Source organism: Diorhabda sublineata, chromosome 11 (assembly GCF_026230105.1).
Source record: "Diorhabda sublineata isolate icDioSubl1.1 chromosome 11, icDioSubl1.1, whole genome shotgun sequence".
In the NCBI taxonomy this organism is placed as follows: domain Eukaryota; kingdom Metazoa; phylum Arthropoda; class Insecta; order Coleoptera; family Chrysomelidae; genus Diorhabda; species Diorhabda sublineata.
In genome coordinates, this window is record NC_079484.1 from 2612098 (window position 1) to 2634763 (window position 22666).

General features: G+C 31.2%; 5 protein-coding genes across 10 annotated transcripts; 2 read left to right on the forward strand and 3 right to left on the reverse strand.

Annotated features, from left to right (window-relative positions):
- Positions 1 to 273: 273 nt before the first annotated feature.
- On the reverse strand, positions 274 to 4626 carry LOC130450552 (phospholipase A2 hemilipin). Its single transcript, XM_056789021.1, has 3 exons — positions 4126 to 4626; positions 1975 to 2195; positions 274 to 983 (listed from the first exon to the last, which is right to left on the reverse strand). The coding sequence occupies exons 1-3, from the start codon at positions 4392 to 4394 to the stop codon at positions 658 to 660; spliced, it is 816 nt and encodes a 271-aa protein (XP_056644999.1). The 5' UTR covers positions 4395 to 4626; the 3' UTR covers positions 274 to 657.
- On the forward strand, positions 4486 to 11551 carry LOC130450550 (uncharacterized). 2 transcript variants are annotated; one of them, XM_056789020.1, is made up of 5 exons: positions 4486 to 4606; positions 9752 to 9831; positions 9911 to 10192; positions 10905 to 11197; positions 11254 to 11551. In XM_056789020.1, exons 2-5 carry the CDS (start codon positions 9757 to 9759, stop codon positions 11465 to 11467), a joined length of 864 nt encoding a protein of 287 aa, XP_056644998.1. In that variant the 5' UTR covers positions 4486 to 4606; positions 9752 to 9756; the 3' UTR covers positions 11468 to 11551. The 2 variants fall into 2 exon arrangements, with proteins under 2 accessions (XP_056644998.1, XP_056644997.1); XM_056789019.1 differs by lacking the exon at positions 4486 to 4606 and adding an exon at positions 5459 to 6466.
- Positions 10333 to 14354, reverse strand: LOC130450549 (short-chain specific acyl-CoA dehydrogenase, mitochondrial-like). 4 transcript variants are annotated; one of them, XM_056789016.1, is made up of 7 exons: positions 13976 to 14329; positions 13770 to 13921; positions 13360 to 13618; positions 13154 to 13306; positions 12945 to 13091; positions 12707 to 12867; positions 10333 to 12650 (listed from the first exon to the last, which is right to left on the reverse strand). In XM_056789016.1, exons 1-7 carry the CDS (start codon positions 14007 to 14009, stop codon positions 12345 to 12347), a joined length of 1212 nt encoding a protein of 403 aa, XP_056644994.1. In that variant the 5' UTR covers positions 14010 to 14329; the 3' UTR covers positions 10333 to 12344. The 4 variants fall into 4 exon arrangements, with proteins under 4 accessions (XP_056644994.1, XP_056644993.1, XP_056644995.1 ...); XM_056789015.1 differs by having other exon boundaries at positions 13770 to 13930; positions 13976 to 14257; XM_056789017.1 differs by having other exon boundaries at positions 11670 to 12640; positions 13770 to 13930; positions 13976 to 14354.
- A 44-nt stretch (positions 14355 to 14398) lies between these two features.
- LOC130450553 (uncharacterized) lies at positions 14399 to 17325 on the forward strand. The gene is made up of 3 exons (XM_056789022.1): positions 14399 to 14537; positions 14591 to 14796; positions 15754 to 17325. The coding sequence occupies exons 1-3, from the start codon at positions 14459 to 14461 to the stop codon at positions 15907 to 15909; spliced, it is 441 nt and encodes a 146-aa protein (XP_056645000.1). The 5' UTR covers positions 14399 to 14458; the 3' UTR covers positions 15910 to 17325.
- Positions 16545 to 21963, reverse strand: LOC130450548 (hepatocyte growth factor-regulated tyrosine kinase substrate). 2 transcript variants are annotated; one of them, XM_056789013.1, is made up of 12 exons: positions 21793 to 21963; positions 21651 to 21735; positions 21301 to 21404; positions 21039 to 21202; positions 20416 to 20652; positions 19964 to 20092; positions 19669 to 19804; positions 18889 to 19189; positions 18557 to 18830; positions 17717 to 17969; positions 17346 to 17653; positions 16545 to 16789 (listed from the first exon to the last, which is right to left on the reverse strand). In XM_056789013.1, exons 1-12 carry the CDS (start codon positions 21833 to 21835, stop codon positions 16691 to 16693), a joined length of 2133 nt encoding a protein of 710 aa, XP_056644991.1. In that variant the 5' UTR covers positions 21836 to 21963; the 3' UTR covers positions 16545 to 16690. The 2 variants fall into 2 exon arrangements, with proteins under 2 accessions (XP_056644991.1, XP_056644992.1); XM_056789014.1 differs by having other exon boundaries at positions 18889 to 19186; positions 21793 to 21952.
- Between the last annotated feature and the right edge of the window lie 703 nt (positions 21964 to 22666).

Below are 22666 nucleotides of genomic sequence, written 5' to 3' on the forward strand. Positions count from 1 at the left end.
ACGTTTAGCGAAGATTAGCCCATTATAAGTTGGTAAACTTGGACGTCAAGAGCGCGTATAGGCGCCATCATTGTGAGTTATCACAGTTTCTCAACAAGTTGAACTATCTTTGACATTTATGAACGTCTAGAGGGCGTGATGCTTGCGTTCATTATGAGTACCGCTGAAGACGTAGAGGTGGTCAATTTAGTTTAGTATACCAAATAAATCATGAATAACGTGAATATTAGTGATTTGGGATATTTATGAATAGTAGTATAAAAAAAAGACGTGTTTGTAAATAATTATCTTTTATTAAATTAAAATCATAAAATAAAGTTAAAATCACAATTTTTACGAATTAAAAAAGTGTTTTTATCAATAATAAATATGAATGTTCCAAATATATACAAGGCGATAAATAAAATTTGAAAGATAAGGTTAGAGTATTGTACTTTTATAAGATAATGGTAGTGTTAATGATTTATGTTGAAAATCTGCGACCATGTATCAAATTATAACAAATTTTTGACGTAGTTTTTGATTACTTATGGCACATTTTTTGATTCTAGAGTTATCGATTGTAATTAGAACACATACCAATTAAAATACCAAAGTGTAATCTTGATAATCTTTTGTCAACATTTATATTTGTAACAATCATATTTTTCAAATATTTCAAAAGTTTTTTCTGGCACTTCTAAATCGTATATCGTTATAGAAACCTTCCAGACACGGCACTTGAACTAGATTGAAATAAATGTTTCCCATAATATTGGCGGTTGCGGAACCTTTAGATTTTTTTAGACAATCAAAAAAATCATCGTCGCAACTACAATGAGATTTGGTGTATAGGGAGTTATTTGTTAAATTGTATTTTTGGGAATAAGCTCTTATTTTTATAGGGCATAAATCGTGCGCCCGACAACACATATCCACCGTTGATTCGGCGCCCAAATCAAAATAGTCACGTGCAATGTCTCCGGTACCGCACCATTTGGTACCTGCAACATGAACAAGCGATATATCTCTATCTATACGGTTTCTAATATATATTTTATGTACTAAAAAGGTTTTTAATAAAGTAAAGGACCTCTGGTCTCAGAGTGAGTCACTATCTAGTTCGAGGTTGCCCGCACTAACTTAACCTTCTGATTTTTGTGGCACCAGTTCTATTCCCGTCATGCCAAGATGTGGCCATTTTGTAAATCGACATGAAAAGAGTCGAAAATGGAGAATAAAATTTTTCGATATCTCACGTCGTTTTCGAGATAACGATACTTAAAGTCGAAAAAACTTTAGAGATGGTGGCTTGACCAAAGAGGGGTAAGACGTACAGGAAGACAAAAGTTGAAAAATCATTTTCTAGTTAGGTTAGGTTCACTTTAGCTTAGGTTATGTTATCTTAATTGATTGATAATTCGGGAAAATATATTTTTCTACGAAATACGATGTTTTTACTATGAAAATAAAAAACCAAAATATTAAATATTCTGTACAGACCCGTGTAGAAATAAAAACATATTAAAAGACATGACTGAGCTTAAAATGTGAATCAGCGCCATCTTTTAATAGTATTGACAAGTTTGACGAATATTAAGACGTATATCAATGCCATCTATAAATACAGTTGGTAAGTTTAAAGAAAATTATGACGTGAATCAGCGCCATCTTTGAATAAAATTGAAAAGTCAAAGGGATATTAAGACGTAACTCAGTGAGATCTCCCAATAACGTATCAAAAAGATTAGGTGTGAATGAGCGCCATCTTTTTACAACATTGATAAGTTCAAAAGAAATTATGACCCGAATCAACGCCATCTTTAAATATAATTAATTGATTAAAAGTTATCAGCGACATCTAATAACGTTTACAAGAAATTAGGTGGTGAATGGCCGCCATTTTTTATTAACATTGAGATGTTTTAAAGATTATGATGCGAATCAACGCCATCTTTGTAATGTGAGTGAAATGAATCTATGAAATATGGTTACCTGGTATTATACCGTTGAGAAGGGTGAAAGGATTTTTTAGGGCTCTTTCTTGCGCCCGATTGGTACTGTTTTTATGCAGTTCCCTGTGACTTTTAAGATATTTTCTTGATTGTAGCTGCATGCATTGGTTCATTAGTGTTCTCATTTCATCGAAAGATATCGGCATTGGTCGAGCAGATGATTTGAACTCACCTAGTACCTCTGAAATTTGTTCTTCTTCTCTAAAAAAAATACACCCCTTGTAAATTAGTTGAAAGTATGACGTAATTTTAGAAATCGTAGATGTACATAGAAATTTCTTAAATTATAACAGAATGATATAAATAATTCAGATCCCTTCGACAATGGCACTTTAATTTGAATGTTTTAATGTACTAATAGTGCAGCCGACCAATTTCATTTTTAGTTGATTATATTTAATTTTACACATCATACTTTTGAGTGCCATTGTATATAAATACTTAGAACAGTCGTTAATTGATATTTTTCTGTGGATGAATTCTTTTATTTCAGTTATAACTTTTCCGGTAAAACTATGAAAAATAAAAATCCCATCTATTTCATGGTCCTAAATTTTTCTAAAACATTTAACTGGAGGTTCTAAAGAAATACCAGATATATTTTATGAATATAGACAAGTATTTTCTATTCCAAAGTATGAAAAAACAAACAAATTATTGGAATAAATAAATACCCACGTTGTATTTAATTACTTAACAAATAGCATGAGCGACCAATTAATGGCTTTTGCTGATAAGGATATCTGACATAACTTAGGTGTTTAGTACGTATTAATAGAAAACATTTGCAAATTGCATTTTTTTACTTAAATGTTTTTGTATTAATATATAGAATCAAGAAAAAGAAAATAGTTTTCAGATCTGCGATTTTCAATATAATACAATCTTCAATAAACATTCCATTTAATTTTTAATTCATTAAACACGTTATTCTCACGGCACAGGTAATTTGCTGTTATCAAATCACGTTTTTATCATGATATTTGTTACATTCGTGGTGCAATTTTTTGTGATTATTATTTTATTTGACAAGATCTAAACGTGTATGGTATATTCTATATTCTGTACTCACCGTATACTTTTAGCATGTTCCTAATCTTTTTACAGAGCATTTATGTCTTTATAATCTAAGGACTGTACGTTTCACAAATATTTTTAATACCGATCAAAATTTCGTCCATTTTCAATTTGAACCAGAACATAAACAACGTCTATTAAGGGGTATATGTTTATAAAAAACTGTAATTTTAGAAATGAATTTTGTGCTTAGACTCATCTCACTTGAAATAACCATAATTTCTGAACATTTAGAGAAAGTATAACATTTATGTTATACACATTGAGTATCTAAACGAATTAAATAAAACGGCGGGATACAGTACCAGAAGCATCTGTCAGCAGTTTTAAGAACCGATGTTGCCAAGTTCATCTTATAATTTTTTTGTTTGTCTAAGCTTTTTGGTTAATTTCCAAATTAGAAAATAAATTTTAGATTAGTTTTTCAGGATTACCTTAGAATCGGATAAATTTTCAATGTTTGAAGATTAAAAAACTATATCGTTAGAAATAACATGAACATTTCATTATGTACCTATAATTTAAAAAAAAAAAACTACAGATTATAATAAAAACTAGATTATACAAAAAATAGGTTTGTACAAACAGTTTTTGGTTTAAAATTATTTTGAATAATAAGTAAGTAACTCGAGGAGCACTGGATATCATTAACAGTAGAATTTTAGAAAAGGTAACAAGATATATTTGACAATAAAGTATTTTTATTTAGTTTTATACATTTTGAAATGATATGAATTAAATAATTGGTTTTAAAAAATAAAAAATAAGACTTATAAATTAGGATAATATATCTATAAAAATTTTAAGTTTGGCAACACCGTTACCTAAAGTTAAGCAGATGTTAAGAATTTTACGCGCGTAACATAAGATGTTATGATAGCATGTGGCCATACGTAACGTGATAATAATGTTCGTTATTACTCGCTGTAAATTTATATTTTATCTTATTCCGCCTTAAAAAGTGACCGGAACTTCAACAAATCGTATCAAGTTTTCGAAAAATTGTTAAATATCCAAAAACTGTTTGTTATTATTGAATTAAAGTGTTACTTACAAAATTTCGATAAGTTCACAGTTAAGTAGTAATTTTTTAGGCCCCAATTCCACCACAGCTACAGTTTGATCGTTCACATAAACCATCCTTAAAGAATCCTTGTCCACACGCGCTCCAGAATAACGTTTTAATTTAATTTCCCTCCCATTAGTATTAAGAGAAGACAATGTCGGAAAATCAAAAGTAAACGAAGGCTTACCGCCAACCCCTAATATACACAATACTAAAAAAATAGAGTGCATAACCACCACATTGTAGATTTGTGACATTTCTGATTCGCGTTGAATTTCTTTTTGTGAAACTATAGCGACTTTCGTTGACAGCGACGTGACTTCACGTTAGCAACGCAAATACTGTCACATTTTTATTAGTGTATGAAAATTTCACCGTCTAATTTTTAATGTACCTGCCTAATACGAAGTCTGAATAGGACTGAACGAAAGACCAAACGTACCGTCATGAGCTACACCGGATTTTCTAGGTCAGTAAGAGAAAGATTTCATGTACAGGTATGTAAGTACATAATAATAATATTGTTAAATGGAAACGGTTAAAAAAGTAAACTAAAGGAAACCATTGATATTTAGAAAATATAACAGATTTAGGTGACGTCGTCAGGAGTATCGATACAGAATTTTTGTCTGATGATTTGAGTTGAATAACCTTTATTTGATTACACATGAATATTTTAGAGCTACGAAAGTTTCATAAAAACAATTTGATTGATTTAAACGTTCATAAAGTTGAAGGAATTGAAAAAAATACACAAGAAATACTAAAATAAACTTTATTTTACTATATTTTACAAGATTATAAAATTTTTATATAATTTTCTTGAATATGCATCTATTTTATAATGTTTAATCCTTAAAATCAGTCATATAACGATTCGACTGAGGATATTGATTATCTTTAGTGTTAAATGGAATAAAATTTCGTTACGACAGCTGTCTTCAAGCAAAAAATTGAAACTGTGTAGAATATTTTTTTCTAATCTTTATTCGTTTCTAATATTTGAAGTTTTGTGTTTCAAAAAATTATAGAGGGGAGAGAGAAGAAGAATAAACTGTGTATATGAAGTGTCAAAATGTCATTAAATGTCAGGTGGCGCAATATTAGCATCATGGTAAACTTCTTTTAGGTTATGTTTACTACATTATTTTATACAACGCGAGTAATTGAAATTTTGAATAATGAACTGCTTAAGTCACAAAGGTTATTACATTTTTTAACTCGACAGACTACAATTGTTACATTTATACCATACCCTTTGTCTACTCTAGCGCCATTCTGAAAAGTTGTTGAACTGTTATCTATCGTATACAGCTGGAGGCTTTTTCAACTTTTCTTGGAAGACGATTTAGTTCATAACTTAGACCGTGCAGTTAGACAGACTAATAATTTGCCCGATAAACTGACAAAAGAACTAAAAGGGTTAACGTCAAAACGAACTTGAATGACACTGAACGTTTCTATATTCTCTAGGCTACTTTATAACCTCAAAATATTTCTATTAATCCTAATACCTGCTTAGACACTCATGTAACTGTATAGTCCAAGAGCTAAAGTCATATTTATCAACTAGATGACGAATCTGTCAAAACTTTTCAGACAAACGTCAATCATTTATAGGTTATGTAGTAGTTACATCGATCTGTGCTTTGTTTTTTGATGCGAGGTAAACAAACAGTCGTGATCACGGTTGTCAACCGTTCCAGATTTAGAGTGAACTAGTGATCATAATGGTGCAACATTAGGTTATTCAAATCGATATAAAAAGGAGGAAGTACTTCAATTTTTCGAGCACGTCTTCATTTTGTAGCTAGCTGTAACACGTGAATTTTTTATCCCCTCAAAACTGCGTGAGGGACTTGTCATAACGAGAAGTGATTCGTATTAAAATTTTTTATTATTGGTTTGTTATTCTTAGAAAAATAATTTAATTACAATCATGGACGTGGATACTTTTGAGTAAATAGTTTTGATAGTTTTTAATGCAACGTTGACAGACCTTCCAAGAAATACTTTCTGTAAAGAATTTGCTAAGCCGGAAAACCCCAATTTGATTTTAGGAATGCTCAGATGCTGGTTTGCCATTTTTTTGTGACATAAATTTTTCATTTTATTTTAAAAGAAAGCCGCATCTGTTGTTGCTAAACTAACATAGATTAATAAAAAAGAATAAGACGGCGTGACAAGTGGCGTATATAATTAATTTTAAGGTTAGAATGTAGGTATATAAGTTTGATGTCCCTTTGTATTAATACTTTTATATAATAAGGGCTTCCACAGTAGAAGCTCACTATATTGGACGACTGAAATAACATTATCAACCACTGAGGTAATTAGCCAATTTTAAATGGGTCATATTTTTGTCTTATTGTTGACATTTTGGGCAGTCCTTTCATTGGGATTTCATTTTTAGAATTAATTTATATTGACAATTGTTTTCAGTACCTTACCAACAATTGTTTATTTAAATTATTATTGACTGTTTCCAATTGTAACATAAACTTTTATTTTTAACAACAATTGATATCATCAAATAAATGACCTTGTCACACAATGTAATAAATAAAAAAGTAATTATACTATTTTCGTTATGTTAATTGTTTTTTCTTTATAATCGATATGGAATTACATATCTGCTTAGGATGATGTAATCACAATTTAACGTATTTCTTTATTCATTAACATAAAGAGGTGTCTGAAAAAAAACTTCGCCGCTTTAATTGCATTTTGGTTTTTTTCATATCATCATATTCACAAATTATTGACCCAAATAGTCGTAGAATTATACATTTATTAAGCAGAAAAATATAAAAACAATTTTATTGATCATATTTTACAGTGTGTTTAAAAAAATAACTGATATAGATTATTAGGTTAGATTAAAAATAATTACCACTGTCAATTTCTTGGAAGAAAAATAAATAACAAATTCCTGTCCAAAATTAATAAACAATAAACAACTCTTGCATGGTTATAGGTAATACCAAACATAAATTCCAGCTTATGCTTTCGCTTATTCAATCTTGGTAATTTTGGTAAATAATTTATCTATGAACTGGGGATACCTCGATCTTTATCGAATAACTCATAATTGTGTCGTTTCATTGAATATAATATCTTTAATTTTGTTTTCTTTTATGTTGAATTGTTATTAAGTAAATGGATTGTTTAAAAGTTATTGAGAGTGATATGTGTTACTTTATTTGAATCCTCCTGTATTTATTTATTTATCCCAGTTGAACATGGATATGAATATTTGCTAAATATCGAACTTTTAAACCACTGTGATGATTTTAAGTTGAAGAAAGCATTAGTTTTACGAAAATCCACAACTTAGTGCTTAATCTACTAAATTCCTTAGTCGGATTTAGTTATACTCTCTCTTGAAGCAATAATTAATTACAGATCTTAACTGTAAGATAATTGGGAAGCTGAATAACATTACTTTTGTAAATATCTCCAAAGTAAGCGAGCTTATCAGTAAGCTTAATGTGTATATATTGGTTAGTACTCAGAAGTTTAATCTAAACTTCAAAATGAATCTCAATAAACATAATTTTAATCCCGAACAGTGTGATGCAGCTATTTGGTTAATTGGAGAAGTACAAATGATACAAATATTCGATGTGGTAGGAAATAAGTCCAAGTTAATGTAGTGGATGTGTTATAAAAGCAAATTAGCACTGATGCTTGTGCCTTAAGTTGATCTGAATAAGAAATGAAACAAAATCAGCTTCTGTCAAGTTGTCATCAATGATTTCGTTGGAATTTACATTTTTTCTAAATCTCTGTATGTCCTACAATACCAGTTAAATGAAATTTTACTCCTAAACATTCATATAGTTATTTTTGCTTATTTCGTTCTGATATTTTTCAAAATAAAAAACTGAATTAATTCTTTAATTTTGCTGGGGAGTGTATCTCGACTATTGACATTGGAAATATCTCTTACTCTTTGAAACAGGTACATTTTGTTGAGCAATAATTATTTTATTGCTAGAATGAAAGAGAGAAAGCTTTAACATCTGTAAAACAAGTAAAGTCAATTTGCAAAATTACCTAATATTAAACCAATAAGATATATCAATAACCACTATAATTCAATTTCAGGTCAAGTGAAAAAGTATTGGGAAAGTGGTTTAGGATGACCTAGATGTAAATAATAATAGTCGGTTAGCAGTTGGATATAACTGCAGTCATCTTTCACTTTTTAAAGAACTTTATTGAATCTTTATGAAGGCATTTAACGAATAAACTTTTGTTTGCTTATCAGACAAAATATTGTTGTTTATATTCTCAATGTGTTGTTAATCTATCATTTTCAATTCAAGTTTTTCTTAACCTCCTTTGTTCCGCATTGAAAATTATAAGTATACTCAATTTAACATTCCATTTAAAATGCGCAATATAACTATTTGTCTTCTTTTTTCCGTTTTCACCATTTTTATTTACATATTATTTCTAACTATTGTGAAAATGGTGAATTTCAGACAATTTCAGTTTTTAGAAAATATTCAGTCTGACAGAAAGAAACATTTCTTTACACGTATAAAAACATTTTTTCAAATATTTACTATAATAATACGTATCTTTTTGTACCCCAAATACTTTTTGAGATTAAAACAAAAACAAAATTCCAAAAATTTAAATAACCTCACTTATACCTACCGGAATGTTTTCCAAAGAAACTGGAGAATTTGCCATTCTATCTAAATTAACGGTAACCAAAAGGCGTTATCTAAACTAAATTTCCCGTAAGATGAAAATGCGACATTTATTTGAAAATTTCGTAAAAAATCAACCGAAATTACAGAATTAATAAAACTAATAATGTTGGGAAAGAGAACGTGAAAAGTCACTCGTGGATATAAAGTTCAAACTGAAATTTGATGTTGATTTTAATATGCATCACTTTTCCGCACATGTTGCATTTTGTTTTCATTCTATTAAATTGTAAGGTTCATATTTTCATCTGTAATCCCATAGATGAACCACATCCTACACAGAACTAACTGTCAATTCGCACTCGCAGCCAACTTCACTATGTATTAGCATGTTGCTAATTACTCCTTTACTATTACATGTAGAGAAAAGTGGTTTATACTTATTTTATACAAAATAACCGCGATTCATTAGAAAAATAGCGTACACAACTCAAAATATGATATATCTTATAATTAAAAGATATTTCACTTGATTAACTTCTTCATACAGGTGTGAAATCAATCACTTTTTTGGTTATATTTTTGACAGTTCCAGTAATTCTCAATTATGCAACCATTTATACAACATCGTGTTTAAAGTAATGCCTATCTGTGAGCTCAGAATTCAAAAATATAAACATTACAAAAATAGTTCTGAGACAGCAGAGGATTTTGAGAATTGGTTTAGTTAGTATTTGCGAAAATTTTGAATCGTCAAATATTGTAATGTTGAAAAATCGTACTGATTAGGATACTACTTGAATTATTACGTTGTTACTTCTTTTCCATTAACTGCATCATCATTAAGACACAAAGTAAATAAATGTAGAGCAAAAATAATGATTCTGGTTATAAATAGATCAAATTAAATGTTGATTTAGATGAATTTTTAATATATATCATCTATTTAGGTACCATGGAAGAAGTTGAGAGTACCACCGAAAACAAACATGTACTATCCAACGAAGAATTAGAATCTGATAATACGGAAGTGAGTTTAGTTTAAAATTTCACAAGAATCCTTAATAGTACTCAAATACAAAATTTCGAATAATAAAATTAACTTATAGGCTAAGGGCGATATGAAAAAATCAGCTAAATACAAAAAAAGAGTTTCAAATTACAAGTTTATAAGAAATTCTGGTGGTTTGGTCACCCTGTATATAACATCATGTGAAAAAGACATAGAGACAAGTCTCTCCATTGATAAATTGAAAGATGCAATACCAAATTTGAATCTAGACAGCACTATTCAAACTAATTATGGATTGGTAATAAATCTGTTGAACGATACTTATGTACAGAAAATTTTACAGATGGATTTGGCAAAAATATTTGGACGTCCTGTACAGGTAACTATATCAAGATTCATTCTTATTTCATTATTTAATAGTTTGAGTCTGAAAGCAAATTCGAACAGTCAAGTCAAGTGTATTGAATTTAGAAAAGGTGAAGGTTCAATTAGTCGAATTTTTTTGTAATAAATTGAAGATTTTTTTCGATAATTTTTGTCGTTTTTATTTGTTAAAATCACTAATTCACTTGACCATACAATTTAGAGGTACTTTATACAGAATGTTCAGGAAATTAGTAACAAGATTTTAGGAATGTGGTCAGAATAAATTTCTTCCAGAGTTGCAAGTTTATAAATTTTTTAAAATCAATTTTTTTCACATAATTTATGAACTAAGTTTTGTAAAAACCAACATTATTGAGAAAACTATCATTAAAGGTGACTATTTATTGAAAATCGTTTGAGACAGTATTTAAATTCAATAAAATAATCACTTAAGGTTAATTGTAAGCCACTATTTATCAAAAACGTGTAATTCGAGCCAATTAAAAGATACCACCACATTGACAATTACACTGTTTTGTCTCTCTAGTTTTCCATTGGTAATTTTGGTATTAGTATAATAGTTTAAATCAAAATAAAATACATTCAAGTTCCAAATTCAAAATTGGGATTATTTTTAGTAGCAGTAGTAGTTTTCTTTTGAGTAGGATGTTATCCGGCATGCAATAACACCTTTTATTGTCTAATAAATTTAATGTTCCATACAGGCTGTCCCATTATTTTCGGGTCATTACAAGAAGATAGTAAGTTTCAAAGAAATACCTTGGTGTATTTGTCTAGAAGAAATAGAAAATTGTCTGAGAAAACAAGGTGTCAATTATGCCAAATTAACCAGAGAAAAATCCACATTGTACGTTGAAGTATTAGATTTTCCTAATTATCAAAGGTTAAAGGAAGAAGGGATTAATTTCTACGATTCGGTTGTGTTCCAAGCTTCAGACGACGCCGGTATTAACGAAGAAATACATTATAACAACGACAATATTATTCAATGTTACAAGTAAGTACTAGAAGGCGAAATGTGCTTTTCGGAAATATTTGCTTATTTTTTTTTAGGTGTCAAGGTTTCTGGCACACCGCGAATACATGTAAACAAAATATCAGATGTGTACGATGTGGTGAAGAACATCAAGTAGAAAATTGTAATCGGCCAAAAAGTAGCGCCATCTGTTGTAATTGCAAAGGACCACACCACGCCGCTTACAAATTATGCCCAGTCAGAGTAAAGCTACAAAAATCGGTGCGAGTATCTTTTACCCTAGACCAATAACAAACGAATTGATCAGAACATATTGTGGAAGGCTTGTATTCAATCGATTTTTCAAATAAATGTGTCAGTCTATGAAAAATAAAACTGGAAATTTCTTTTACAACTTTTCCCTTAATTGAAATTTGCGATTGCAGAATTACAAAAGTTGGCCGGTATATAACAAAATATTATCCTGCCCCCTGGTCTCAACAAGTCCTTCCAATGAACAAATATGTGCTAAGGAGAGTCACCGGTATGCTTACTGGGCACTGTCCGATTAACTACCAACTTAAAAAAACCAAAGAAACTCAGCTTTTGTCGCTTCTCTAAGGAACCAAAACAAGAACACGTCCTTTGTTAGCTCACTTTGCTAAATCGGTTAATTATCAGCCAGGATTATATGCTTCAGTTATTAGAGTGTGGTTTATAGCGGTACGTGTTTGTTAATCGACTCGAATTACACGTTTTTGATTAATCGTGGATTACAATTAACCTTATTAGTTTTTAACGACCTTGTGATTCAACAACCATTTCAAATATATCACTAAGTCAAAGGGTTAGCGTGGTAGATTCACGCTCTAGCTCATCTAATCTAAAGTGGGACGAGGGAAAGAAAGAAACAACAGATTTTTTAAAAAACATGGAAAGAATGAAGACAGGCATATAAATAAGAAAAATAATGCTTACTAGAAATATTAACAAACGAATAGGGAGAGCAAAAAAACATGTATATATCAAAAGAAACGAAAAGAAGAAGAAATACTGGAAGAAACGGGTACAAAACCCACTTCTGATACCTGCAAAGGTAAAGAGAAGGAGATAAATTAGAAAATGGAAGAAATTAGTAATGAAAGATAACAAAATAATTCAATTTATTCACTTAAATTAAAATTTACTCTTAGTCACTACTTTCCTTTAAAATTGCACTACCTATCAAACTCATATGTATATCACTAGCTCCTCCGTATATTTCTGTTATTCTTGCATCCCTGTAATGCCTCTCGGCTGGCATGTCACTGACGTACCCCATACCACCTAATATTTGAAGTGCCCCATGTGTTACATAAGTTGCAGCTTGACTAGCAGCTAATTTGGCCATGGAGGTTTCTTTAGTTGTCCTATTAGGATTATCACATAACACTGCCGCTCTCCATACAAGTAATCTTGCAGATTCCAATCGAAGAGCCATTTTCCCTAATTGCATCTACTTGAAACAAACTTTTCGAAATATATTATCGAAATTCAGTGAGAAAAAGTTACCTTAACAGCGTCTAATTCGCTGATAGTTTTCCCAAAAGCTTTCCTTTGTAGTGAATAACTAGCAGCCATGTCCAAAGCTGCTTGTCCGATTCCAATAGCTTGAGCTGCTATACCCACGCGACCTTTATCAAGTTGTTCCATAGCAATTTTAAATCCCTCGCCTCAAAATAAACAAATTTTCTAAACAATCAACGTAATAAGATTGGGTAATCGATGTTACAAAAATGTTGAAACATACCTTTAGGACCCAGTATATTTTCTTCTGGCACCTCAACGTCTTGCAAAAATATATTGCACGTTGATGAGGCTCTTATACCCAACTTATCTTCTTTTTTACCCAATGTAATACCAGGAGACGACAGGGGTACCAAAAAGGCTGTAATGCCTGTAATAAGAGAAAAAAACTGCAAATAGAATGAGTCAAAACTTTTTCAATTATTTCTATACCTTTATGTTTCAGATTCCTATCAATGGTAGCAAAAATTACAGCAGCTTTTCCTTGCAGTCCACTTGTCACCCACGATTTTGTTCCATTTAAAATATATCTATCCCCACGTTTCATTGCAGTACTAGTCATAGATCCCACATCACTTCCTGCGTCTAAAATAAACACATTATATTTTGGTACAAATACAATATGTTTATTTTTTTACCAGGTTCACTAAGAGCAAAACAACCTAAAGTTCCTTTTGTGAAAGGCTTTAAAAATATTTCTTTTTGATCAGGAGTTCCTAATCTATCTACAAGACTGGCATATAAGCAATTATGTATTGATACTATTGCTCCAGTACCAGCACATCCTTTTGATATCTCTTCGACTGCTACAGCCACACTAAGGCCGTCGTATCCTGCACCTCCGTAGTCTTTAGAAACATTAATACCCATTATACCCAGTTCACCCAATTTGTTAATCTTAAAAATTAATTAACTCAAATGTATGTGGTAAGAAAAAGTTAGTTTTCCATAAAAACATTATAAATACGACAATTGACGAAAAAATATACCAAATATTCATTTTTGAAAGGAATTTTTGAGTAAAACTCGAATAATTTATACTACTTACTTGTTTTTCGGGAAATTTATGTTCTCTGTCCAATGCTGCAGCTATGGGCTTGAGTTCTTTTTCCGCAAAATCCCTGCATGTTTTTTGGAGTATTGTATGAGTTTCGGGCAGTTGGTGCAAACTAAAAAACCTCAAAGTTGCATTGGGAGCATCTGAAATAACTTTAGAATTCAATTGAGCAAAAAATATATTTAAAAAACTTTTACCTCTAAGAAAATTTACTGAAATTTTTCTAAACATTTTAAAATATGTATTTAATATAGATTAAATCTATTTTTTTTTTATTAGCAACAATATTGACCTTGAAAATATGTTTTTTGATAATTTATTAATTACATTTCACTTTTTTTATATACTCAGTAATATTATGTAGACACACTAAAAACTGAACAAATGCCACGTAATTTATCATAATTTATATTCTAAAATTTACATAAAACTATCATGACTTGAATATTTTTAAAAAAGTAAGTGAGGTTAGAAGTTATTATCAAAAGATCAAGGTTTTTATAAATCTTCTTTCTCATTAAGAAACTTCGTTAGAAAAAATTTGATGAAACAAACTCAATGCAAACATGAAATTTTGTATTGACTAATGATTTTTTTATTTATTAGTAATGTCACAAATTTTGAAAACTATGACACATATTTTGCAAAATTTAAGTCGAAACTAATTTGAAAAAAAACTAATGGCTAGAGAAAGTGAAGAGTATAAAAACGCAATAAAAGATATAGCATCGCATTCACACCAACTTGAGAGTCCTTTCGGTAGATTTTATTTATTATATTAATAAATTATTAATAACGATTTTAATTCGCAGATAGAGTACGATGCGTCGAATGGTGTAGAAAATTAGCAGGACTGTCTGATGAAGACTTAGAATCATGTAAATTAAAAAACGAATATGCTCAATTTTTAAGAATTCAAGCTCGACATAAATTTTTACATGGTCCATTTACATCGCCTCCACCTGACGGTCAGCTCAGTACTCTATCTGAGTGCCTTGGAAATCTAATGGCCCAACAGGTATGGTTTTTCCCTTATACTTATCATTTAACCTAATAGCTTTCTGTTTGTTGAAATATTCTTTTTAGCTAGAGATAGCAAGATGGGTTTCTGTTTAAGAAAAAAAATATTCGTGGGTTGAGGAAGGGATCTATTGGGTTTAGCCCTGATATAGGAATTACTCCTCTGCAGGGCTGTTTGTTTAAGTAGAAATTCAATGTAATATAGTATGAGTTGGTTTCCCCTACAAGGTTGTTTATTTGGCTGATTAACAAGGTGACCAGGTGGGAGCAAAAATGTGGTAAACCTAGAGAGGAAGGTTTGAGCAAATAATGATTTTCCTTATGCATATAGAGGAGTTGTCAAGGTGGTAGTAGTTCATTCCTGGTAGCCGAAGGGGAAAGTGGGGCAATTTTCTTTTATATTTTAATTGACTCTCAGTCACCTCTATTTAAATACTAGAGATTCAAATTCCGGGATAAATCATCAAAATTTAAACATATTATATTTTACCACATTATAAGCACCATGGGATCGTCCTTGGTTCATCGGAATCTGTCCAGGAGGCATCATGGTAAACTTGCACTATCACTTAGAAGAAGTGGTCACTCACTTTATATAGAGAAGTCGTACATATATGGATAGACCTTCTGCTTCCGTTAATGCCAAGTGGGACACGAGGTGCCTATCAAAAGGCGTACTGTGAACTTTATTGGGGAGTCGTTAAAGTAGCAGTAGCCTATTTCTAGAGGCCAAAGAGGGGAATGAAGCAAGTTCCTGGAAAATTCTGGGAAAAATCGACAAAATTTGAGCATTTGAAATGTTTAAAGTAAATAGGATTGGTTTGTAGGTCTTGTACCTATTTTCATGATATTCTGAGACTGTTCGTTCTTCGTTATACCACTAAGAGATTTTGGGTAACCGGACCAGCAAATTTTGCCTTAACAATTTTACATTAACTCAATTAATTTGTTCTAGATTCCATATTTACCCCGCGTAGGACCCTTATGTCCTGTTATTCATCACAAGTCACCAGATGGTAGGGCGTATGTATCAACTAAACAAATACCAGGAGGTGGTGTTTTCTGTTACATGGCCGTTAGCCCAGACGGTTTAAAATGTACAATTAAATAATGATTAATTACTCTCTTCATACTAGTCACTTTCTGATATACATTGTATATATTATTTCGAATAAAAAGCAAAAAAATAAATAAATTCGGATTTGTAGAACTGTGGGTTAATGAAATGGTTCTGACTCGAATCATGTTTACAGATCCACCGAAACCAATATGTTGAAAATAGTTTACGATGGAAAATATTTAGAAACTTTTGTATTACATCAAAACTCACAATTACTTTATCTGGTTCTTCAAGCCTTTCATAGATCGCTGGTTAATATCCGGCTCGAAGGACCATTATTTCCTAGTGATGTATCGAAAAAAGGTTCTAAAAGAGGGAATTTTCTCAATATTGAGGATTAAGCGTTAAATAAAAGAAAAACAGTGAAATTTGATAGAATTTTAGTGATCTCTAATAACAAATACCATCGTTGACCTTTCGTTTTGTATAAATGTTGTACTTTATCGATTTGAAATATATTTTTTTTCATTTCTATAGGACTTAAGAATGATTTAGTGATCAATATCGATTGCTGTGTGAGTTTTTTGATCAACTACATCACCATCAGGAGATATCTGGTCCTGTGATCTATTTTGAATGACCATCTTGGATTTGTCATTAAATTATTATATAATTAAAAAATAAAATAAATGTTGTATTATACTTATATATTTGACATAAATCATAAAATATTTTTAATAGAATTCATTCTGTTTGGCTAATATAACGATATTATATAATATAGGGAAAAAGGAATACATTAAATTTATTATCACAAAACCGATTTAAATGATTAATCGAAGCTTATCAGCTCGGCTGTTTGTGCTTCTCCATTTGATTGCACTTGAGGGCTAGCAGGCGGAGCTCCCGGCTGTTGAAACTGCGGTGCTACCTAGAATTTATACACATATTCATTTCATAAAAATATCTACACCCTATACATTTTAAAAACGCCAATAGACGTGTAATTTATGATAGAATAAAACTATTATTTCATATACAATCAAAAATGTTGTTGTATGTAGATAAAATACTTTATCACTGATAAGGCGAGGGCTGGAAGACTAAAAAACATTCTTATCGGTTAGTTTTGAAAGGGGATGTTTGTGTTACAAAGAAATTCTAGTTAAACCTGAATTAATATGATTATTCATAATAAAAACTACATTCTTATAAACAAGATCGATTTCTATATTAGTAATAAAAGTGGTGATGTTAGAATCACATTTTGTGTACGTTTAAATTTGTGATTGTTGCTATTAACTTCATTCTTTTTAATTGGATTATTTAGTTCATTCGAATTATTATGAATTCGTCCGCGACATGAACTGTGAAGCCGATCCTGTTTAGTAATGTTTAGTAATAAGTCTTATTGTATAGTTTAGAAAAACATCACATTATTAAAATTAAGAATTTGTTTCTTACAAGTCAAACTTTCGATATCTCACCTGTCCTTGTGGTAACACTTGGTTTTGTGGTATACCACCATGTTGATGTGGTAAACTATTTGGTTGAGGAGGTATACTACCTGCCTGAGGAATACCGGCTTGCTGTAGTGGCATACCACTCATACCAGTTTGCGGATTATGTCCGGGAGGTATTCCAACAGTAGGCATACCTATTATTGTTTGTGATGCTACTCCATGTGGTACATATGGTGGATTATTAGAAATGGTGTTTGTTGAAGTTGGACCTTGCGCAAAACCCGGAGGAGGTCCGAGTACGGGATTATGAGGTTGCTGGGTAGGACGAGGGCCTTAAAACAAATTAATAAGTTGAGAAACTATAATATTTTAACGAAATTTAGAAGCAATTTTACCATGAGGTGGTCCTTGATTTATTGGAATCTGTCCAGGAGGCATCATGGGTTGTTGGGGATAAGGATAAGTATTGTAATTTCCAATTTGAGGAGCCATGTTTGGTGGAAACTGTTGTCCGTGAACTGGAGAGCCGATGTAACCATATTGTGGCATCATATATTGTTGTTTTTGTTGTTCTTGTCTCATGTGCATTTCCCTTTCTTGCTCTTGGATCCTTTGTAAAGCTAACTGCCTTTGGTATTGTAAATATTCCTAAAATATAATAGTATCATAATTTATTTATCAAAATTGTCTACAAGAATGATATAAAAAAGGAGGAAAAATTTCCGTTCTTGCTACAGAGACCAACAAGCAGCATAAGTTGACATTTGGGAGTCACAGACCCGTATAAAGGTCTGGATAGGAACTATCACAAGCAGTAAATCATCATCCTGTCTGATAGTCAAGCAGCCAGTAGAGCTCGAAGCTCCAATATCATAAAATTCAAACTAGTTTGGGATTGGGAAGTTACCTTGTAATAAATTCCTGGATATACCTGAGTGGAGGGAAACCCTTGTGTGGTAAAGAAGCTATTTAGGAGTAAAACCAAGTACCAGGACAACATACAGGATCAGGGACAGGCAAAGACCCTTCTGGGAAACTATAACCAGAGAAGATCTGCTGAATGTATCTACGAATACTAACAGAAGTCTTGTCTGAGCACTGTTACTTCAAATGGACATCTGAAGACGTTAGAACGAAATCCACAGAGACACTAAGGAATTCCAGAGCGCTACTTTTGGGAGGGTATGAAATAGAAGGCAAAGATCTTAATAGATCAGCTGTAAACACTGGCTCACCTCTTTTTTCTTCCTCATTACTTCTAATTTATGGGCCATTTGTAATTGACGCATACGTTCTTGTTCCTCAGCTTCTCTTCTAAGCTTTTCGTTGTGCTCTTCGCGGAGATCATCTAATGCGGCTCGAGCATCTTTAACCTGCGTTAATTTATCTTGCAAACGTTCGAAATGGATGCGACTATCATCGTGTTCTTGTATATAGTGTAAAAGTCTCGAATGCATCGCTGTTATATTCATAAAAAGCGTTTGAACGCTAGTATCGTTTGTAATAGATCTAAACAAGACAAAAAAAAATCAAAAACTCTAGTTACTATTTTTTTTTAGTTGTTTACCTTCCCCTGCTGGAATTACTCTTCATTCTATTGATGAATATTTCTACGTGGCTTTTCAAAGTCTTCATGAATTCTTCTAAATCGTTGTCGACCAAACCGTTTTCCTTTGTTTTGTATTTATTATCGATAGTTTGAGTAGGAGCAGTAGCTGGAGCTGAAGGACTTGTCGGTCGACCTTGTTCATTTTGATCATTAGTTTGAAGAGATTCCCAATAAGAACGATTCAAATATCTGGCTAATTCCGGATTGGTTTCTTCTTGTTGTGGAGGAGTCGCAGGTTTTTCTACTGGAGTCGGTTCTACTACAACCAAAAAGTTACAGAAATAATAAAAGACAATGTAATAATTTATTTGTATTGTGATATACCAATAATACCAGCAACTGAAAAGTACTAAAACTTCTGGCATAAGAAATTCCCGAGCGTACACAAGGAGTTACATAACACAAAATGTAACCTCATGTTTCTTGCACTTGGTTCCACTTATTTGCTTCCAGACGGATGACTCCACTCAGTACAGACCTATTACGTGCCTCTACACTTTACATAAGATACTTACGCTTTATTAATACCACAATTATGCAGCTTTGCACAAAGAGCAAACAAATCAAATGCCTTGGAGTAACCCAAGGAGACGGATATGACAGCTTTCTCCTTATGCAGTGTTATTATTATACAGCTAGTGATATTTAACATTACAGCTGATATGCTAGGCCTCCTTTGGAATCCTGACAGATGGAGTTCATCTGGGTATGCACCGCATGTTTGAGGACTATACTAACCTTTTACTTGGTATATACTAGATGTTGTTTTAAATTTTTCCTTTTCTTTTGCTTCAGCTTCTGATTGACTTAAAGCTAGAGCTAACTGAAATTCTTCTTCTTCTCTTAGTTCATCTTCAGTCTTTTTAGGAGGATCCTATAACATGAAAAATGTTTTAAATAATAATTTACAGAAAAAAATAAATGTGAAAGTGAAATAATTGATTATGGAATTGGAGGAAAAGTACCAGTAGTTATTACAATGAACAATGTAATCCCAATTATTTTTTTGTATGAATCACCAAATGATCCTCACCTGTTTCTGTTGGGCTAATGAGCTCTTTAGATATTCCTCTGGTAATTCAGATTCAGCTTTTGAAATCGCTGCTTTGGAAGTTGCTGATGGTTTTGTAGCTTCATCGTAACAAGCATCGCACACTCTAACCTACAAAATGTGCATGTAATAAACGTTTCTTACTCTCTTAACCTATTTTCAATATTGTAAATAATCTAATGCATACAATAATTAATAGAAAGTGTTCATTTGTAACATCCTGGATAATTATCAGCTTTATAGCAACAGGAGTATGTCTTGAGGAATCACTGAAGGCTAGAATTCCTCAATTAATTAATTATCTTGACATAAAAAGTTTATTGAATCTATAACTCTGAGTACAGCTGAATAAATAAAAAAAATATAGAAAGCGGCACATTTATTGTTGATTAACATTAATATTGATTGGATTAAATATTTTTTGATCAATTTACCTCTTTTTCAATCCCAAACTTGGGTAAAGTTGAAGTTTTCGATGTACACTGTCCGCAAAAAACTTGACCGCAAGCCCTACAATGATGTTTTCTTTGAATAACATTAAATTGTACCCTGCATCTATGACAAACATCACCATCTGCCCATTCAGGCGCTGTATCTGATGCAAACATCGCATCAGATTCTCTCAATGCCGGAAATTTATGACCGTCCACTTTCATTGTATTCATGAGTTCCTATTTAGAATAATTAGATTAAGGTAATCAATAGACAGAAGTTGAAACGGGTTTCATATAAAATCAATATGAAAAAAAATTTTGTTTTTCAGTTTTGGCTAGTATTATCAATCTAAAATATACAAATGCTGTATCAATTACGGATTACTTGGAATATGAAATAATCAGGTTGTTAAATATTATTCAGATTTTTATCTACTTAATATTAGAATAATTGAAACTCATTTCTAGTAATTATGATTGTTTTCTATCATTTTATACCTAAAATATGCATTTAAATTTCAAATAATAAAAGTCTAATAATCATTTTAAATCCCAAGAAGATTTGTTACAAATTAATTTTTGTATTTTTAATCAAGATTTTATAACAAAATAGGGTTCCTTACCTTTAGTACTCCCCCATATTTAGAATTCTTTCGAAAAGCAAAATTCCAAGTTTGAATTAACTCCAATAGCTTGCTACGTACTTTCTCATGAGCAGTAGTTTTGCACAACTCATTCAGAAACTCACAAAACGGCTTGGTGGCTATTTCATCAAGAACAACCACACCTTAACAAAATTATCTTTTTCACTATTTGTTCATTATTTTATGTACAATTCAAAAAAATTTTGGTTTTATTTATTGTAGTGGAATTTTGAGTACATACCACAATTCTTAACAATGCTTTCCAAAACCAAAAGGGCATATAGTGCAGAATGAGGATTTGTTGATGTTAATTTTTTCTTTAACGAAGATACTGCGTGTTTGGGCCTGTAAAACAGTTGTTTACCAAAAAATATTGTTTTATAAATTTTTTGTATTATAAATAAAGCTTAATTGTGAAGTCTCAATTATATATATTTTGTATTAAACGTAAATTATACTACAGTTCACTGCACTTTGATGAATCAACATTTGATAAAGATAATTCCTTCTAATGTTCTTATCATATTAAATATATTCCTCTCCGCAATTTATTGATGATTAATTTTTATAATATTAAAATAATATACGTACTGCACATCATTTTGCCTTATTAAATCGCATATTTGCATCGTAGTCTCCCAATCGGGTTCCATCAACAAATGACTAGTTGCTTTTTCTAAAATTATTGCAACATTTCACTTTCCATTCAAGATTTTCAATAGTTTAAACTTACCAAGCAAAAGATCAAAATTTCTTGTGCTACGAAATATAGACATATTTTTATAAAACTTGTACAATAAACAATGAATATTTATTAGAAATCTAGTAATTAAATCAATGAAAACGATAGGAATGACTCATTTGCTTTCACAAACAGATGATTTTGAAGTTGACATATGACATGTGAATAAAAAGAAGAATTTGAGAAATATATGTGGTGGAATTGTTTGGAAAGTTAATAACAATAATAGAGTTAATATTAGAAATAGAAAGAGCTTTTTCAAGAGGACCTGAATTTCTGATGGAGAGAGAAAAAAATCGTTATTCCACTCTATTCTGATTGGATCGCCATGACGTCGAAAATTCGAGTTTTGGGAACAGTTTCTTGAAATGACTTGTCAGAAGCAAGTAGAGACAGGTAGAGAGTAGTTAACTAATTTTCTGTCTTTCTCTTCTAATAGTACAATTCCACTCCCTCGATCTTTAATATTAACTCTATGATTGGTATCACTATTCTAAATTAGCGAATTTTTGACACAGAGTTAATATTAAAGATAGAGAGGGCGCTTTCTAAGTATAATTGTACTATAGAAGAAAGAAGAAAGTGAAAGAGCATCGCCTTACCACTCTTTATCTTACTTTACTCGCGATTAAATCTTGTTATTCTCCTCCTTTGCCGTTCCCACTACTAGAAACTGCGTTCTCGTGTCGGTCCAATCAGAATAGAGTAGGAGAGATAGAAAGTGGTATACATTTGAACAAGCTCCTATACTTCGCTCTCTCTATCTTTAATATTCACTCTATGATTTCTGAACGAGTCTAAAGGTAATAAATAAGTAGGAAGGAAAATAAATGATATACAGTTTGTCATTATTATATTTTTACAT

Bases quoted from the DNA above. Each gene is read 5' to 3' on its own strand.
- LOC130450552 (XM_056789021.1), bottom strand. From the start codon at position 4,394: ATGTCACAAATCTACAATGTGGTGGTTATGCACTCTATTTTTTTAGTA. The intron at 2,196-4,125 runs GTAAGTAACACT...TATTTTTTTTAG, and splicing joins TGTGAACTTATCGAAATTTT to AGAAGAAGAACAAATTTCAG. The intron at 984-1,974 runs GTAACCATATTT...TTCATGTTGCAG, and splicing joins TCTCAACGGTATAATACCAG to GTACCAAATGGTGCGGTACC.
- LOC130450550 (XM_056789020.1), top strand. From the start codon at position 9,757: ATGGAAGAAGTTGAGAGTACCACCGAAAACAAACATGTACTATCCAAC. The intron at 10,193-10,904 runs GTAACTATATCA...TGTTCCATACAG, and splicing joins TATTTGGACGTCCTGTACAG to GCTGTCCCATTATTTTCGGG. The intron at 11,198-11,253 runs GTAAGTACTAGA...ATTTTTTTTTAG, and splicing joins AATATTATTCAATGTTACAA to GTGTCAAGGTTTCTGGCACA.
- LOC130450549 (XM_056789015.1), bottom strand. From the start codon at position 14,009: ATGTTTAGAAAAATTTCAGTAAATTTTCTTAGAG. The intron at 13,619-13,769 runs GTAAGTAGTATA...TTAATTTTTAAG, and splicing joins ATAAATTTCCCGAAAAACAA to ATTAACAAATTGGGTGAACT. The intron at 12,868-12,944 runs GTATGTTTCAAC...GTTTATTTTGAG, and splicing joins AAATATACTGGGTCCTAAAG to GCGAGGGATTTAAAATTGCT.
- LOC130450553 (XM_056789022.1), top strand. From the start codon at position 14,459: ATGGCTAGAGAAAGTGAAGAGTATAAAAACGCAATAAAAGATATAGCA. The intron at 14,538-14,590 runs GTAGATTTTATT...TTTAATTCGCAG, and splicing joins CCAACTTGAGAGTCCTTTCG to ATAGAGTACGATGCGTCGAA. The intron at 14,797-15,753 runs GTATGGTTTTTC...AATTTGTTCTAG, and splicing joins GAAATCTAATGGCCCAACAG to ATTCCATATTTACCCCGCGT.
- LOC130450548 (XM_056789013.1), bottom strand. From the start codon at position 21,835: ATGTCTATATTTCGTAGCACAAGAAATTTTGATCTTTTGCTTG. The intron at 21,203-21,300 runs GTATGTACTCAA...AATTTTGTTAAG, and splicing joins AAGCATTGTTAAGAATTGTG to GTGTGGTTGTTCTTGATGAA. The intron at 20,653-21,038 runs GTAAGGAACCCT...TATTCTAAATAG, and splicing joins AATATGGGGGAGTACTAAAG to GAACTCATGAATACAATGAA.